We start from the raw sequence: 17627 nt of genomic DNA on the forward strand, positions 1-17627 counted from the left end.
ATATTTTTATTTATTTCTAGGAGAGACAGAGAGAGACAGCGTGAGCAGGGGAGGGTCAGAGAGAGAGGGAGACACAGACCCTGAAACAGGCACCAGGCTCCGAGCTAGCAGTCAGCACAGAGCCCGACGCGGGGCCCGAACCCACGAACCGCGAGATCATGACCTAAGTGAAAGTAGGACACTTAACCGACTAAGCCACCCAGGCGCCCCCTAACCTATAGCTTTAATGTGCACAGGAATCACCTGAGGAACTTATAAGCTGCAGATTCAGATTCTGAAGGTCTAAGGTGAATGAAGCCTGCAATTCTGCATTTTCAACAAGGTTTTACGTAATGTTGATGCTCTCTGCCTATACTTTGTGTGACTCCTTCTATCCAATATTTTCTCCATTAAGATATAATTCTGATCAAGTCACTTCTCTGTGTCCTTCTCTAAAAACAAAACAAAAGACCATTTAAACTGTTGACTTTTCCCCAGTACTCAGACAGTAAAGTCTAAACTTCTTAATCTGGTTTTCAAGGCATTCCATAAACTAACCCCGAGTTAATCTCTCTTTCAATACCTTTAACTATTAGCCAAAGTGGAGTACGACTCTTCTCCCAAACTACCAGTGCTAATTTTCATATCTTTCTTCACATTGCTGCTTTGGCCAAACTATTCTTTCTGATGCAAATTTCACCGATTCTTCAGCTCACTACTAACTACTATGTAAAACTTTATTGAAGTATTCTACTCCCAATCCCTCTCTTTTTTTTTTTTTGCTTAATAGACAGCATCTTCTTTATAATTCTCTGCTGTATTCACAACACAAAATAGGCAAATGTAATGTAAAGTAGTTGAGGTACTTAAGTGCTACTGTTAATACTCACCATTTTCTTTAGATTTTCATCTAAATGAGGGATATTTCTAATTGCTTCAAGATGGTTTTCTAAACTTTCAATGAAAGTCACTGCCAATTCCAGCAAATGTACCATGTGTCTGAAAGGGAGAAAAAAGTCAACTTTTTTTTTTTAGTTATTTTGTGTCCCTTTTCCCCTTTAATTAGGATTTTTAATATAAGAGAATTATAATCAACCCAGTGAGCCAATAATAACTTTTTTGCATTCATGGAAATACCAGTGATAAAAATGTCACTTTCTTACTTTAAGTAGAAATTAACTTGTCATCTAAACAGAAAAACAGAGACAACACTAATGTTATCTGATACTGAACCTAATAGACAAAACTTAATGTTAATCATTTTGTCATATAAGTAAAGAAACTTCCCTGGATTAAATCGCATTCCATTTCGATCTACTCATTTTCAGTGAAGGGTGAAGACAATAAGGATAAATGTACTCGACTGAAACAACCTGCACATAAAACCACTTTGAATCTTTGGATTTTCAAAATGCTTTAAAATCATTACTTAGTTCTTCCAATATAATGTATAATATACACATTAATGGTATTTTACCGTACTGAATAGATACTGAATATACCCACAAGAGTGGGTTTTTTATATTTATTCTTTTACTACAAGATAAAAAAAATCTGACACTTAAGAGAGGTACTATTGATTTGCTCAGGGTCAGCCAATGAGACACAGGTGGAGAAAGTTAGCAATCAGATGCCCATATGTTTACTTCTTTACTGTTGTTTATGATTATACTTATAATGCTTGTATGGGGAGAAGAGCAACAGAAAGTATGCCCATTCTATGGATTGGGAAATGGAGGCTAAAACTCTTTTTCTCTTTCAGTTGACATGGTTCTCATCCTTCCCTGCTTAAATTCCCCAAGAGAACTTTTACATATAGGCAACATTAACACAACAGTAAGTTTACTTCATAGAAAATAGTCTATACATAATAAAAATCATTTTTACCCATCTTACGTCATGTTATAGATCTAATTTCTTCCTTAAAGTCAAAAAGAATGCTTTTCTCTTAACTGTTTAAAAGTAAAAGGTTTTCTTTCTGGTTTAATGTTAATAATAATAATAATGTTAACAAATACAATCACTGATACATTGTTTAACAAATTATGCTATGAAATAACTACCAGTCTAAACAAAAAAATGCCCTCAGGAAATGTGTAACTATTAATTTCTACTTTTTTCGGAAGTTTATTTATTTATTTTGACAGAGATAGAGACAATGCAAGTGGGGGAGGGTCAGAGAGAGAGAGGATCCCAAGCAGGCTCCGCAGTCAGTGCAGAGTCTGATGCTCAACTAACTCAGCCACCCAGGTATCCCTAATTTCTACTTTTTAGTTTAACCTGTGATAAACAGCTTCAATGGGCAAGTTTTCCTGGCACATGGGTTTCAACAATTTTTGCCGCAGGGACCTCTTCTCTTTTAGCACTGCTTCCAAATGATTGTTCATGTTTTGCAGAGCATTACACTTCTGAGCTACATAAACCAGAAACAGTAATTATTGTTAGCAATATGACAAGTTTTAAAAATCACTAATAATTCTTTGCTTTGATTTGACCCTACTAACGTCAAAAATTAACCCATTTCCCTCTTAAATATCTCCCCTTTGCTATATTTAATGCCAAAATCAGTTTACTTTCAATGATTTTGTCTTACTTTGTCTGCTGATAACCAATCCAGTGCTAAATTCTTTGCCTGCATTGTTTAACTCTACTCCTTGTTCAGTTTTTACAGCCAGAGCTGTATTCTTCACATAATATCTTTTCTCATCTTTCCCTCTAATGTATCTTTTTGAAGTTTTATTTATTTATTTTGAGAGAGAGAGAGAGAGTAGGGAAGGAGCATAGAAAGAGGCTGAGGGAGAATCCCAAGCACAGGCCAAGAATCCCAGCCTGGTTCCTGACGTGGGGATTGATCCCACAACCCTGGGATCATGACCTGAGCCAAAATCAAGAGTCAGACGCTCAACCAACTAAGGCATCCAGGCACCCCTCTGCCTCTGATATTGTACATGAACATTAAAAAACAAACATTTCTCTTCAAAGCTATTTCTAATTATTTCAATATTTTGCCCAGAATTCAGTTAATGGCTGCCAACTGCCTCTTCTTTCAAATTTTTATTTTGAAAAAATTTCAAACTTACAGAAAAGTTTCACTGAACTCCCACATACATTTAACCTAGACTCACCAACTGTTAACATTTAGCTACATTTTTATTTCTTCTTTCTCCACATACCCATACATGTATTTTTGCTGATCCATTTAAGAGTAAGTTGGAGACGGGCACCTGGGAGGCTTAGTTGGTTAAGCATTCCACTCTTGACCTTGGCTCAGGTCATAATCTCACGCTTATTGAGTCTGAGCCCCATGTTGGGCTCTGCACTGAAGGCATGGAGCCTGCTTGGGGTTCTCCCTCTCTCCCTCCATCCCTCTCCCTCTCTCTCTCTGCCCATCCCCCGGTCTCCCAAGCTCGCTTGCTTGCTTTCTCTCTCTCAAGATAAAANCTCACTCTGGCTTAGGTCATGATCTCACAGTTCCTGGATTTTAGTCCCATGTCAGGCTCTGTGCTGACAGCTCAGATCCTGGACCTGCTTCAGATTCTGTGTCTCCTTCTCTCTCTGCTCCTCCCCTGCTTACTCTGTCTCTCAAAATAAATAAAAGTTAAAAAAAAAGTAAATTGTAGATATCATGAACTTTTTACTCTAAAATTTCAGCACGCATTTCCCCAAATAGCATTCTCTTATGTAATTACATTATAAGTATCAAATTCAGAAAATTTAATAGTTTTATAATATACCAATAATTAATATATTCTATATTGACACATCATCACCAAGTATCTCAATAATGCCCCTTATAGCAAAAAAAATTTTTTTAAGTTTATTTATTATTTTGAGAGAGAGAGAGAAAGCAGAGCAGGGGAGGGGCAGAGAGAGAGGGAGAGAGAGAATCCCAAGCAGGCTCCANCTGAGTCAAAATTAAAAGTCACTTAACCAACTGAACCACCCAGGCACCCCAGAAAAAAATTTCTAATCAGGTATTCAATCCATAACCACACTGTACTTTGGCTATCATTTATTTATTTTTATTTAATTATTATTATTTTTTAAAGATTTTTTTCTAATTTTTTAAGTAATCTGTACACTCAATGTGGGGCTTGAAGCTACAACCCCTAGATCAAGAGTCACATGCTCCACTGACTAAACCAGACAGGCACCCCTAGTCTCCTTTAAACTGGAAAGTTCTTCGGCCTTTGTCTTTCAAGATTTCCTGAAAAAAAAAATTAAGTTTATTTATTTATTTTGAGAGACAGAGAACATGAATGCACACATAGCAGAGGGGCAGAGAGAGGGAGAGAGAGAATTCCAAGAAGGCTTTGTACTGTCAGCATGGAGCCTGATGTGAGGCTCAATTCCAGGAACCGTGAGATCATGACCTGAGCAAAATCAATAGTCAGATGCTTAACTCAATGGGTCACCCATACAGCTCTAAGCTTTCCTGAATTTAAAGAACTCCTACCTGGGTCACTTTTTATGCTATTTGTACAGTCAAGCCAACAGGACTTCTATTTGAGAAAAGAAGACTTTATTAACTTTGGGGCCTTATCTGAAAAAGTTATGGTATATCATAATTTTATTGCCTGATGTTTATTTAAGGTAATCTAAGAAAAAGTTGAAATTCCAATGATTACCCTTTTCCTCAAATACTTACCCAAAAAGGAAGGATGAACAACATCTGCTGCATCTTTTTCTAGTCTTAAAAGTTCAATTTCCAGGTTTTTCTACATTAGGAAGAAAAATAACACTTAGCTTGTGTGGAATGCAGCATGAAGGCTTAAATTTTGGTAAAATATGGATAGTCTTTAACCTAGGAACACTGCAGAGGTGGGGGCAGGGAGGTGGAAGGTAGGATTTGTTACAATAGCCCAGGGAATTTATTGCAGGTTTTCATTTTGGTGTTCAAAGCCCTATTTCTGCTACTGCTACTACTATTAACTACTATTATGACTATTACTACATAAAAAAACACCTATTCAGCTATGTACTAGACACTATTCTAAGTGTAAGAAAACTACTGCTGGAATCCAGTACGATTTTTTTTTCTTGTACTAGAAGCAGAAAGCAAAAAGTCCAACAAAATTTACCTTGTAGATTTCAGCTTGAATATTTGTGATCTGCTGTAGTCTGGAGAAGTTCACAAAGCAGGAAGCTGACTTCTTAGATATATTTAACATTTCCTATTGGTAAGTGAACAAAGAAGGCAGCAGTATGTCACATAAAAAAGTTTCTGTGTGCCTTGGAACAGCATACCCACATGCATAAAACAAGAGGATTTATTATTTGCAACACTGTCCCTGAAAAATGAAGTACTGAAGTGTAACAGTAGCAATGTATATTTCCTGTTTTTAAAATCTTCACTATCACAAATCCTTTGCCCAAATACTTAAAAAATAAGAAAAACAAGACTTAATCACTATGTACTAGTTCCTAAAGTACCATGCACATTACATTTGTATTAGTGACAGCTTATCAGAGAAGGCTGCTAATGGTAAGACGGTGGAGGCTGAGGTTGTTGGAGAGTCACCTCTACACAAATCACCAAGACCTAGTCTCTGACCTTCCTGCAGCTAACATCAAAGAATTCCCCACCATGGAATCACTTATCTGATGCACTAAAGGACCTCTAATGGCTAGAAGTCATTCATCCTGTGTCTTTTCACATTCTCACTCTCTTAGATAAAGGAATATTTCATTCAGGTGTAATTATTTTTCTAAAAAGCTTACCCCCTCTTCATCTTTTCATTCTATGCAAAATACTGCCTGCAATTTTAGTCTTTTTAAGTTGCAGGTTGCTTCAGAGTAAGAATATTGTTCATCCCTTGACTTCATAATTTTCTGTATCCTTTTCTTCTTTTCAAGAATGATAGCACAGGAAAAATTTTAGAGATCTTATAGGCAAAGGAGTGAGAAATGAAAGCTCATGAATGAACTAAATGAACCAAAGTGTTTGCTTTTGTGCAGTCCATAAGCTAAGAATGGTTTTTATATTTTTTAATGTTGGGGAAAAATAAAAAGAAAAACAGTATTTTGTGACACATGAAAACTACATGAATTTCAAATTTCAGGATCCAGAATAAACTCAACTGCACCCATTCATTTACACTGAATTTACATTCATTTACACTGGCTTCTTTCACACTACCACAGCCCAGCTGCAACCATATGGATCTAAAATCCTCAGATACTTACCCTCTGGCCTTTAATAGTAAAAGTTTGCTGACCAATGATAACCAATTTTACAAGCTTTTATTGAGTTAGGCCATGGAAGATTCAAGGATGAATGAAATAAGCTCTCTGTCCTTTAATAAGCTCATGATGGATGAAAAGGAAAAGGTATTCTTGTACTAACACATATGTGAGAAGAAGACGAATCTAGAAGTGCAGTTTCCTGTGTCATCATGGAAGATCTTAATAAATCAGAAAATGAGAGCAATTGAAAGTCTTCTGGTGAAGAAGTAACATGATCATATAATACATATTTTAGAAACTTAAAGAAGGAATGGGGAATGACTACTTAATGAGTATGGGGTTCCCACTGGGTATGGTAAAAAAAAGAGAGTTTTGAAAATACTTTCACAACATTATGACTGTATCATGCCACTGAACTGTAGACTTTAAGGTGGTTAAAATGGTAAATTTTATGTTATGCATACTTTACCACAATAAAACCCCATAATTCTGGCAACTAGCCAACAAAATAAACAAAAACAAAAACGAAGGGAGAGATGGGACTGGAGGTTGAATATTTAGACAAGTGGCTACTACAGCATTCCTGGTGAGAAGATGAGAATGTGGACTAGGTCAGTAGCAGTTAAAAAGGAAGGAAGAGAATGCCTGGGTGGCTTAGGGGGATAAGCGTCTGATTCTTGATTTTGGCTCTGGTCATGATCTCAGTTTTTAAGTTTAAGTCCCACATTGGCCTCCCAGGAGATTTTTTCTCTCTCCCTTTCTTCCCCTCTCCAACTGAAGCTCGTGCTCTCTCTAAAAATAAATAAATACATGTTTAAAAAAAATAGGAAAGGAAGGCATAGATGTGAGTCCCTGGAGAGATGAAATTCATAAATCCTAGTTGATAATGGGGTACCAGGGATAAAGTCAAGTCAGTGCTGACTACAATGATTCTGGCTCCAGTGATCGGACAGACAGATATGCCATTCAATGAAGAAGATAACACAAGATATTTTACTGATGGTAAAACTGAGGATTGAGGGAGTAAAGTATTAGCTCAGCTTCATTCTATAAATGTATATCATTGCTGAAATGAGGACAAATCTAAACCACTTCTTCTACCATAAGTAGAAGGTAAATGAAAGTAAAACATCTTGCATTTCTCACTGTAACTTACTCGTTCTCTGGTATCTCTCCATCCCTCCCTGTCTAATCTTAACCACACACATGGCAAACTAGTAAACTGTTGGGTTCAACCGCAGGGTAATGGAGCTTAGCCAAAAACATGCAAGAGAAACCAGTGGAAAAATAAGAATGTTCAAGGGAGAGCCAAAAGGAGAGAGGAAAGAAAGAGTAGCCAAATTCCTCTAGAAATAGAAATTCTGTTTCTAGTTCTACAAATAGAAATTCTAACTTTTTGAGGATTGTGACTTAGCCCTCTATCTTAAAAAAAAAAAGAAAAGAAAAGAAAAAAAGGCAAGGATTGGGGAATACAGAAACGTCTTCACTGTTAATGACTGCCATTATATATTATACACTTTATATGCCAGTAGGGTAAAGGGACAATGAAAATGAAAGGATCCTGAAAAAGGGAATCTGTTTAGGGTATTTCTGTTCATTCTGTTGCTAGGCACAAGAAACTGAAATCCAAGACTATTATGTGTAATACAAAAATCCTGGGGCGCCTGGATGGCTCAGTCAGTTGAGTGGCTCTTGGTTTTGGCTCAGGTCATGACCCCAGCGTTGTGAGATTGAGCCCTGAGTCCAGCTCTGAGCTGAGAGTGGAGCCTGCTTAAGACTCATTCTCTCCCATCTCCCCACCCCCTGCCACCCTTCTAAGAAAGAAAAAAAAAACCCGGTAACATTGTGTACATAATATATACGTGTATAAACTTATGTCTGTGGGCATCCTTTCTTCTTCTTCTTCTTCTTTTTTTTTGGTCCTTTCTACTTGATACTGAATTCTAGTTGAGGGACATTAAAAGGGAGAAAGTAGAGCAGAGTTAAGAGTAGAGGCTTTAAAATGGGGGAGGGGCTACAGAGGGTAACGCTGAGAAAATAACAGATATATAGGTCTATCTATATATCTGTGTGTATGTGTGTGTGTGTGTGTGTGTGTGTATTCAATAGAGCTGCCATGACTCACTAAAGCTTGCCAGAAAAATATGTGGGACGTAAGGCCACTAAAGCCATCCTCAGGCATATATCAAAGCAAATACCCCATTTATCCTATAGTTACCCATACTTTTTTTTCACTAAATCATCCCCCAATGTATAGATCAAAACAGAATAAAGTTCAAACAAATTATGTTTTCTGGAACAGTTGTATCATATAGCAATTTTAAGCATTACTCTTAATTAAAAAAAATTTTTTATTGTTTATTTTTTAGAGAGAGGGAGAGACAGAGTGTGAGCAGTGGGGGGCAGAGAGAGAGGGGGACAAAGAATCCAAAGCAGGCTCCAGGCTCTGAGGTGGCACAGTGCCTGATGCAGGGGTCGAATTCAAGAACTGAGAGATCATGACCTGAGCCAAAGTTGGACACTTAACCAACTGAGCCACCCACGTACCCCTAATTACCCTTAATTTTTAATGCACATGGGATGATATGTACTTAAGGGATAGACTAAAGAGATCATATAACATATATGATTTTAAGATGGTCTTAAAGAGGTATGGATCGGCAGATCTTACCTGTAAGCAAATCCATCTTGGCTACATTAAAATCCATCTTCTCTTAATTATCTAGTATCTAAGTTAATTAAGATATTCTTAATTATCTGAATTATCTAGTATCTAAGAAGCTTGTAGTCCTAAAAACTGTGACTCTTTTCCCTCTCCTTTGTGTGATGTAGGCCCAGCTCCTTGACTACTCTACCCCTTCCCTTTCTCAACAAGAGAGAGCCTTATACTTTCTCATTTACCCCCATCTGAAAGTTTCCTTTTACTTGTTCTTCACTTTGGCTCCTCTGGCCCTTGTCTGTTCCATTGCTCTGGCTATCAGCAGCCTAACTAGACCCTTGCAGATCTTCTACAAATCTTTCACTTCTTCTCCAGCGCATGTAAATGATGAGAATAGAGATGGTCATAGCTAGTATCTGTTGAGTATGGGCCATATTCTAGGAATTGTCCTCTTGGCCATTTACACATATAATCTCTTTAATCTTTGTGTAATCCAATAAAGTAGGTAATATTAACACCCCCCTTTCCTTTTTAGGAGATGGAGTAATTGGAACAGGTCTAAAGTGATAGAGCTGTTCTCTGAACACTCACAGTCTGGCTCCACAGCTAGCTGTCCTAACCACCACACTATTCTGCCTCTCCGTGGTAGTCAGTAGATATTTGCTGAATAATTGGGAGGCAGTGAAGGAGAAGGGTGAGCAAATAGACTTAATGAAGATGAAACAAAGAAATAAACGAAATGTCTAATTAGTGCTACTTGAAGGACACCAGGAAGATCCTCTCCAAAACAACTTCCACCCCAACAAACAGATTACTTATCAACACCTAAAATTCTCTCAGATGTTTATTTCTTCTACCAATACACTCTAGAGGGATAACTCCCAAATGTCTTACAGTATGAGTTTATCAAATTACTTTGTTACAGAACTAAACAATGCAGGGGCACCTGGGTGGCTCAGTTGGTTAAGCGTCTGACTTTTGCCTAGGTCATGCTCTCGCCAGTCCTGAGTTTGAGCCCCGCGTCAGGCTCTGTGCTGACAGCTCAGAGCCTGCAGCCTGTGTAGATTCTGTCTCCCTCTCTATCTCTGCCCTTCCCCCACTTGCACTGTCTCTATCTCTCAAAAATAAATAAACATTTAAAAAATTTTAAAAAAAGAACTAAACAAGTCAGACTACTAGACAATCTGGTAAGAATAAAACCCAGGAGAAAAAAGAGGAAGGTGAGAACTGGGGAGTGCTGTAGTTAGGTTTTGCCTGTTTTCCAATGCCTTCATTTGTACCCCTTCCTCCCCCCAAATCCATAAGGTTTAGTTACTACAGCCTCAAGTAATCTACAAGACTTCAACAGAAGTTTAATCTCTTTCCAGATACTTTGACAGTATCATCTATCACAGTTCATCTCAGAGCTATGATAGATACAATAGACTAGAAAAGGCAGCGCTCTGTGATCTATTTCACTAGTTGAGTGACCTTGGATAAACTTCTTGGTCTTCTGAGGCCTTAGTTTTTCTTCCTCTTAAAAATAGTGTATGGTAGGGGCCCCTGGATGCCTCAGTCAGTTGAATGTCCAACTCTCAGTTTCAGCTCAGGTTATGATACCCCGGTTTCCTGAGCCTGAGCCACACAAGGTGCTAGGCACTGTCAGTGCAGAGCCTGCTTGTGATTCTCTCTCTCTGCCCCTCCCCTGCTAGTGCTGTCTCTGTCTCTCTCAAATTAAATAAACTGCCCTGGGCCCACCATCTCCCCCACCCCCACCCTTTGTAACTCCTCTCTCTTTACTTGCACCTGTAAATATTTCCCTTCCCCCAATAAAACTTGGTGTGTGTTCTCAAATAAATAAATAAGCTTAAAACATATAAAAATAGGGTATGGTAGAATTCTCTAATAATTCTTCTAAATATACAAAGTTGTGTATTTTCCATAAATCTTACATCATGTTCATACTGCTAATCTCTACGGATTATTTTACCTTTGCACTTTTCGGCTTGCTTTTTAGCCAAAATCCTCAACTTGCTCGGTATCTCAAAAATGTTTTCCTTCAATCTCACTTTCCCCATTCCTCTGTCACTTCTGCCACTCGTATTCCATTATTCCCTAACATCTTTAATTTTTCCCTCTATTGGCTCCTTCCTTTTGGCATATGAACATGTTCTTGCCAAACCTGAAACTGCTAAGGCAGGGACGCCTGGATGCCTCAGTTAGTTGAGCGCCCGGGGCCAATCTGCCTCCTCTCTCACAATTACTCCTCTCCTCCACTCACATTCCAAGGTCTTTCGGGTCTTTTTCGTATGTATGTACCTATATATGTATGTATATATGTATTGCCTTTAAAAAGCGTGCTCCCCCTGACGTTCTCCTATACCCAGCGCCTCCCGCCCCAAATATGCTTCAATACCTCACACCGACAAGCGTTTGGGAACTCTTGTGTTGTAATTAGTTATTCGTATTCCCTAGCCCTGGCGCCCAATACAATGTCGAGGCGGTATCCCTGGGTGAGAAAAAGCCGGGAAGACTGGTCTTTATTGTCTCTCAGGAATTGACCGAGGATCCCTCGCCCGCATACACTTGAAACATCACCTTCTTGGAGCCCGGCTTTGCACAACCACTGCAGAACGGTCACTACTGTTGTCTGGAAGGGTCTCCACCGGCCTCTACTACAGTACGGCCCCTAGCCAGCACTCTCACACACAGCACCGCGGCCCAGCGCCACCACCTCACAGCCATATTCTGTTGCCACCGTCGGCACCCCCTTAATGACGCCATCGCCGCCCACGCACCTTAGTGACCAGTCCCGAAGCTACGAAATGGTCCAGCAGTAGCCCCGCAGCATTTGGCTCTGCCGCACGGTCCCAGGGCTTCGCAGCAGCCATGGTTGGAAGCCACCCGCCGGGTCGGCGCGACGAGTGAGGGGATCGCACATCGAACGCGCCGCGCAGCTCGATGATGTCACAGGGCGTTTCTCCCCGGGCGGAAGCCCGGGGAGCGCATCGCGGGAGAGCGCGGGCCGCGAGTCTTCCCTTGCAGAGCCGTCTGTGAGCTGAAGGGTAGGAGCGAGTCCGGCGCTCTCTGATCATTCGTAGGCTCCGGCGGCGTCCAACCTCGGAACAGCTGTGAAAGCTGCTGGACCTGGTGGTCGGGCTCTCTGTTCTCCCTTTTCTTCCTTGCCACTTTTAGTTGGCCCCCAAGTCTAGGAGTCTGCAGGAGGTGACGGCTTGGGAATGAGACCCAGCCCAGAGGCGGATGGGGTGGCTAGGTGCCTGGACTGATCGGTGACAGCTGCGTTTCCTTTCCGCAGGGACCCAAGCCGCGGCCCTAGGATGGGTAACAGTGCCCTCCGCGCTCATGTGGAAACCGCGCAGAAAACTGGTGTCTTTCAGCTTAAGGACCGCGGGCTGACCGAGGTGAGACTGGGAGGGGACCGACCAGGGAATTTAAAGGGAGAGGGACGGCGGGGGCGGTGAAGTTATTCGGTGAGGGACTCTGCGCTGTGAACCCCTTTCTCCAGTTCCCCTCAGAGTTGCAGAAGCTGACCAGCAATCTAAGGACCATCGACTTGTCCAACAACAAGATCGAGAGCCTACCGCCTATGATTATAGGGAAGTTCACTCTGCTGAAGAGCCTCTCCTTGAACAACAACAAACTGAGTATGGCTTTGGCGCCTGGGAAGCTTTTGCTAGTGATCAGCTGTTAAGAAGGGTGGTTTTCTCTTACAAGCTGATTTTTTTGTTGTTGTTATGAAACCGTTCTGAGAGCTCAAGACGCAGGAGAAGTCAGAGTCCTTAAAGCTATCTCTTGTAATTACATCTACAAGCCTTCTCTGGTGGTATAACGATTGGTACTGACTTAATTTGGACTTCAAAGGGAAGACCATCTTTAGGATGTAATGTAAACAGCTAATTTTGCTGCTATTTAGAAAGGGGGATGGAATGGGAAGGGGAGGGCCTTACAAATCCGCAAAATTGCTGTCGGATTATGCGGAGCTCCCTTTACAATCAGAGCCCAATATACACATAAATGCTTTCCTGAATTTTGATGACACCCTCACTTTCTGAAGACTGTGTTGGTAAAAATGCAATACTTAAAAATGGCACAACGTGTAGGAATTCTGTGTGTATTAACAGGAGGTATATCAGTTGGCCATAGAGTTTTTATAAACTTCATCGAAAGTGTTTTTCAGCTGTATCAGATTCAGGTTTTTAATTTTTTTCATTGCCAGCTGTTCTTCCTGATGAATTATGTAATCTGAAAAAGCTAGAGATGCTAAGCCTAAACAACAATCACCTGAGAGAGGTACCGTCTACCTTTGGACAACTGTCAGCCCTCAAGACCCTGAGCCTCTCTGGGAACCAGCTGCGAGCCCTCCCACCACAACTCTGTAGCCTACGTCACTTGGATGTGGTGGATCTCTCCAAGAACCAGATTCGGAGCATACCTGACATAGTGGGGGAGCTGCAGGTCATCGAACTCAATCTCAACCAGAACCAGGTCTAGAGTTTAAGAGTTACTTTCCTACAGCATGTGGGTTATAGTCTCCTGTATAATCTGTTGTTCTCTAAACTGTAATCGTGGAGCTGGGTATGAGGCTAGATGAGATGTACAGTCTATAGGCTGTACTAATTTTTTTGTTGTTAAAAACTTTTTTTTGGTTAATATTTATTAATTTTTGAGAGAGAGAGAGAATGAGATCAGGGGAGGGGCAGAGAGAGAGAAAGACACAGAATCTGAAGCAAGCTACAGGCTCTGAGCTATCAGCAGAGAGTCTGATGTGGGACTTGAACCCACAAACCGTGAGATCATGACCTGAGCCGAAGTTGGACACCTAACCAACTGAGCCACCCAGGCGCCCCAAGGCTGTACTAATTTTAAAGCCCAAAGTGCTATGGAATTGGTTGAGACACTGGGTGTGTTTGCTTTACAGGTGTTTTTAAGAGAGTAAGATGGGTAATGGGGTGAGATAATTTCAAAAGTTAAACTACTGTCTCACAGATCTTGAAGAATTCTTCAGATCCTCCCCAAATATGCCTCTAATCATCTAGCAAGGAGCTGTGTCAGGTAGAGTAGAAAAAAGGTTTTACTTCATAGATTCTTGGAGTTGGACAACAGAGATAATTCCTTGTCCCTTTTTTGACATCTTTGTCAAGTGTGTCCTGCTTTTACTAAACATCATCTCTGACAGGCTTTCTGGCAATAGCCCATTTCATTATTGGACAGCTTTAATTTTAGTATTTGAAATTTGTTTCCATTACTTTGGAAACTCTGGTTAATATGCATCTGACTGGAGAAATAATCTTTGGTCTAGACGTAAGTCTTAAATGATGAAACATTAAACATAGTGAGAGGTGCGCTTTAGTTTATTTAGTGCCTACACTTCTAGATTTCCTGAGGCCTCTAGCTGTATTTCAAGTGCTCAAAAGCCATATGTGGCTACCTTATTGGCGACATATAGAACATTTCAATCATTGCAAATTTTTATTGTACAAAACTGTTCTAGATTGTAGTAATCTTATATTATGATGAAATCCAGTCTATCTCTATGGCATCACCTTTTCCTTTATTCTTATACGTTCTTGAGATTTTGGGGAGGGGAATTATATTTGAAAAAAACTTTTGGAAAAACATTGTTCAACAAGAAGTACTAGTTGCACACTCATTCCATTCACCTAGGCTGATGCCCTATAATTACTGGTTCTGATTTTAGTGTGCACCAGATTAACCAGAAGAGCTGGTGAAGAGATCACTGGGTCCCTACCCTCAGTGTTTTCAGGTTCCTTAGGTCTGGGGTGGGGTCTGAGAATTTACATTTCTATCAAGTTCCCACATGATGGTCTGAAATGATACCAGGCAGAGCAAATATAATTTGGTACATTTAAAGGGCAAGAGGTGAATGAAATCAGAGACAGTTGCTTGAGTGCCTAAAAGTGCCTACTGAGAATGAGCATGCTGAATTGATTATGATGATGGTGACTCATGCAAATAGAAATGTTTTACTAAAAATTGGACACACGGGCATCTGCGAGGCTTAGTCACTTAAGCGACCAACTTCAGCTCAGTCCAAATCTCATGATTCATGAGTTCAAGCCCCACGTGGGGCTCTGTTCTGATAGCTCAGAGCTTGGAGCCTGTTTCAGATTCTATGTTTCTCTCTCTCTCTCTCTGCCCCTCCCCACTCTGTCTCTCTCTCTCTCTCTCTCGCTCTCTCAAAAATAAAGTAAAAAAAAAAAAAAAACAATTTCTTAAAAAAAAGTTGGACATGCAGGAGTAGACTAGATGTAAGCAGATATGAATGTAGATACAGACTTTCAGGTCTTAACAGAAGTGATGGCTTTAAGGATGGACTTGAAGAAGATCAAACCTAGTACTTAGGTACAAGAGAGAGTTCCAAAGAAGTGGTAGCAAATCCAACAGGGAATGAGTACAGTGAATCCTTGACTTTGATAGCATAGTGGTCAACATCTATAAAGATTGCACCAAAATGTTTATGATGGCAGATTGGAGGTGACTTTTTTCTTTAAACTTATGTGATTCTCAAATTTTCTATAATAAACAGTGCTTTTATTAGCACATTTTGTTTCTAAAAAGCCACTGGTGACCTTCAAAAGGCATCTTTTTTCCAAATAAGTGGAGGAGGAGTAACAAGCTGGATTAACACAGGCTTCAGGAATGAGTAGGTAGTGAGAAAATGGAGGCGGTAAAAGAAAGAACTGGGACAAATGATCACGTTTTTGTTTTGATTTAGTAAAAATAACCATTATAGTAGTGCTTTTGCTTTTTCCTATGACTCTCTTTTGTTGTTGTTCAATAGATATCTCAGATCTCAGTAAAGATATCTTGCTGTCCTCGTCTTAAAGTTCTTCGCCTAGAAGAGAATTGTCTTGAGCTCAGCATGCTTCCACAGAGCATCCTCAGTGACTCCCAGATTTGTCTGCTTGCTGTGGAAGGCAACCTTTTTGAAATAAAGAAACTTCGAGAATTGGAAGGCTATGATAAGGTATGTATTAGTGTACTTCATCACTGTTCCGGAGAGGACAGTGAAGTAATCCACATGAATGTATAGCTACAGTTTATGTGCATAATCCTGTTTGTTAACAGGATTTGTCCCCCAAATTGGAGGTGGATTCTAAGAACCAGCCAAATGGTATTGTGCCAAGACCACTTTTCGTCCAGATAGCTTATTAAAAAGATCTTTGTCTTTTGATGGGTGTCCCTATTAAAATGTATGTGAAAGAAAAAAAAAAACCCAAAAACTATGTGCTTTATATTTGCACTTACAATAGGTTGATTTTTCAGGCAATGAAAAAGAACTTATCCAGTAAAAACCTAAATGAAAAAAAAATCATATAAAATCCTAATTAGGGGAGGCTGGGTGGATCATCTGGTTGAGTCTGACTCTTGATTTCAGTTCAGGTTGTGATCTCCTTGTCATAGGATCAAGCCCCACATTGGGCTCTGCACTAAGTATGGGGCCTGCTTGGTATTCTCCCTCTCCCTCTCTCTCTCTGCCACTCCCCCTGCTTTTCTCTCTCACACATGCTTTCTCAAAATAAATAAAAATTTTAAAAAATCCTAATTAGTAAAAAATAAAAAATCCTAATTAGAAAATAGGCGAATATTTGCTTATGCCAAGATACCACATATTCTTCTTTCATGATTTTTAGTACATGGAGAGGTTCACAGCCACTAAGAAGAAGTTTGCATGATGTTCTCCAGGAGCATGGGAACCATATAGGACACTGACTTGGAATCTGTTGCTGAACCAGAGTCTCCTATTGTTGTGAAGGATTATCTGCAGTAAGGAGATGATACTCCAGATTACGTTTTGCACAGTGATCTTTTTCCTTTCTAGGACTCATCTTAAGTAAGCTAAAAGAAATCAAGAGACAGTAATTTCTGAGTCTTCCACTTTGAGTCATGGATAGGGCAGAGACAATGTTGATCATCAAAACCATCATTAGTCTGACTTCAAGAAACCAGTAGCACGTTGCTAGTGAAGGGGTACTGCCTAGTAACAGAATCCCTTCATATGACAGCTTGAAATTTCATGTTTAGTTTCAGTGTATGAGCTTCATAAAGTTGATTGCCATTCCACCTGTGTTAACATTTTGTATTTTTATGAAATTCAAATAATTTGCGAGAGGCTACTATGGATAATCTAAGGATTTATGATTTTATTTGTCCATCCGTTTAATTGCAGTGTTTATACTTGGAATGTAGAACGTACATAAATATGTGACTGTCTGTCTTGATTAAAAGTGTACTTTGTCAGAGAAGTACCAATACAACACTAAGATATGTCCCAAGGCTGCAGTAGCAAATTTTTTACTATTGCAGGTGCCTTATTGGTCGAGGGCTCTGAAGAGCTAAAACCATATATGCAAAACCTCTAAGATACAAAGGGTTTTAATAATCAAGATTTTCCCAAAATTTTGTTAGAAATAATGTCTTATTTCTGGTAATCCCTTTCCCTTTTTGTATTTATAATTCTACTAATCAAATTACCAATCAAAAAACTACCTGTATAATATTTTAAAATAATGTTTATAAAGCTTATTCTCTGGGTGAGAGAATATACTAAATAAAGAATTTTTAATGAACTTTGGCTGGAAAAAGGGTTAATCCTTCTTCCATCAGAGGAAGAAGACAGAAAATTTAACCTGTATGTGGGCCTTTGTTTGAAAGTAAAGTGATTAGGAAATGTTTCATGTTCTTGTTAAGGTTGCAGTAGTACTGAAATGCCTTCATGTGATTGATAAGCATTTCATTTTGCCACACTGGAACCATGCTTTTTTTTTTTTTTTCCTAGAAT

At 39.6% G+C, this 17627-nt stretch overlaps 2 protein-coding genes across 5 annotated transcripts in view; one reads left to right on the forward strand and one right to left on the reverse strand.

The window, feature by feature from the left end:
• Positions 1–11694, reverse strand: part of HAUS2 (HAUS augmin like complex subunit 2) — a 14482-nt gene extending 2788 nt beyond the window's left edge. For 2 of the 3 annotated variants that reach the window (XR_013335246.1, XM_077764591.1), the window contains exons 1-5: positions 11602–11694; positions 5061–5153; positions 4628–4697; positions 2260–2392; positions 870–978 (exon numbers count right to left, since the gene is read on the reverse strand). Coding sequence is in view for 2 of the 3 variants with exons in the window: in XM_077764591.1 (XP_077620717.1) it covers positions 870–978; positions 2260–2392; positions 4628–4697; positions 5061–5153; positions 11602–11694 (498 nt within the window). In the remaining variant the exon portion in view is untranslated. Of the gene's footprint in view, positions 1–869; positions 979–2259; positions 2393–4627; positions 4698–5060; positions 5154–11601 lie in introns of those variants that run through there. The other variant, XM_077764592.1, reaches the window with a different exon arrangement.
• A 48-nt stretch (positions 11695–11742) lies between these two features.
• On the forward strand, positions 11743–16909 carry LRRC57 (leucine rich repeat containing 57). Of its 2 annotated transcripts, none has more exons than XM_077764589.1 (6): positions 11743–12028; positions 12120–12225; positions 12330–12468; positions 13041–13309; positions 15627–15812; positions 16480–16909. In XM_077764589.1, exons 2-6 carry the CDS (start codon positions 12142–12144, stop codon positions 16519–16521), a joined length of 720 nt encoding a protein of 239 aa, XP_077620715.1. In that variant the 5' UTR covers positions 11743–12028; positions 12120–12141; the 3' UTR covers positions 16522–16909. The 2 variants fall into 2 exon arrangements, with proteins under 2 accessions (XP_077620715.1, XP_077620716.1); XM_077764590.1 differs by having other exon boundaries at positions 11743–11868.
• The last annotated feature ends 718 nt before the right edge of the window (positions 16910–17627 follow it).

Source organism: Crocuta crocuta, unplaced genomic scaffold (assembly GCF_008692635.1).
Source record: "Crocuta crocuta isolate KB4526 unplaced genomic scaffold, BGI_CrCroc_1.0 scaffold102, whole genome shotgun sequence".
NCBI classification, from domain to species: Eukaryota; Metazoa; Chordata; class Mammalia; order Carnivora; family Hyaenidae; genus Crocuta; species Crocuta crocuta.

Excerpts from the sequence above, each read along its gene's own strand:
- LRRC57 (XM_077764589.1), top strand. The coding sequence starts at position 12,142 with ATGGGTAACAGTGCCCTCCGCGCTCATGTGGAAACCGCGCAGAAAACT. Across the intron at positions 12,226-12,329 it reads AGGACCGCGGGCTGACCGAG|TTCCCCTCAGAGTTGCAGAA; the intron begins GTGAGACTGGGA and ends CCCTTTCTCCAG. Across the intron at positions 15,813-16,479 it reads AATTGGAAGGCTATGATAAG|TACATGGAGAGGTTCACAGC; the intron begins GTATGTATTAGT and ends CATGATTTTTAG.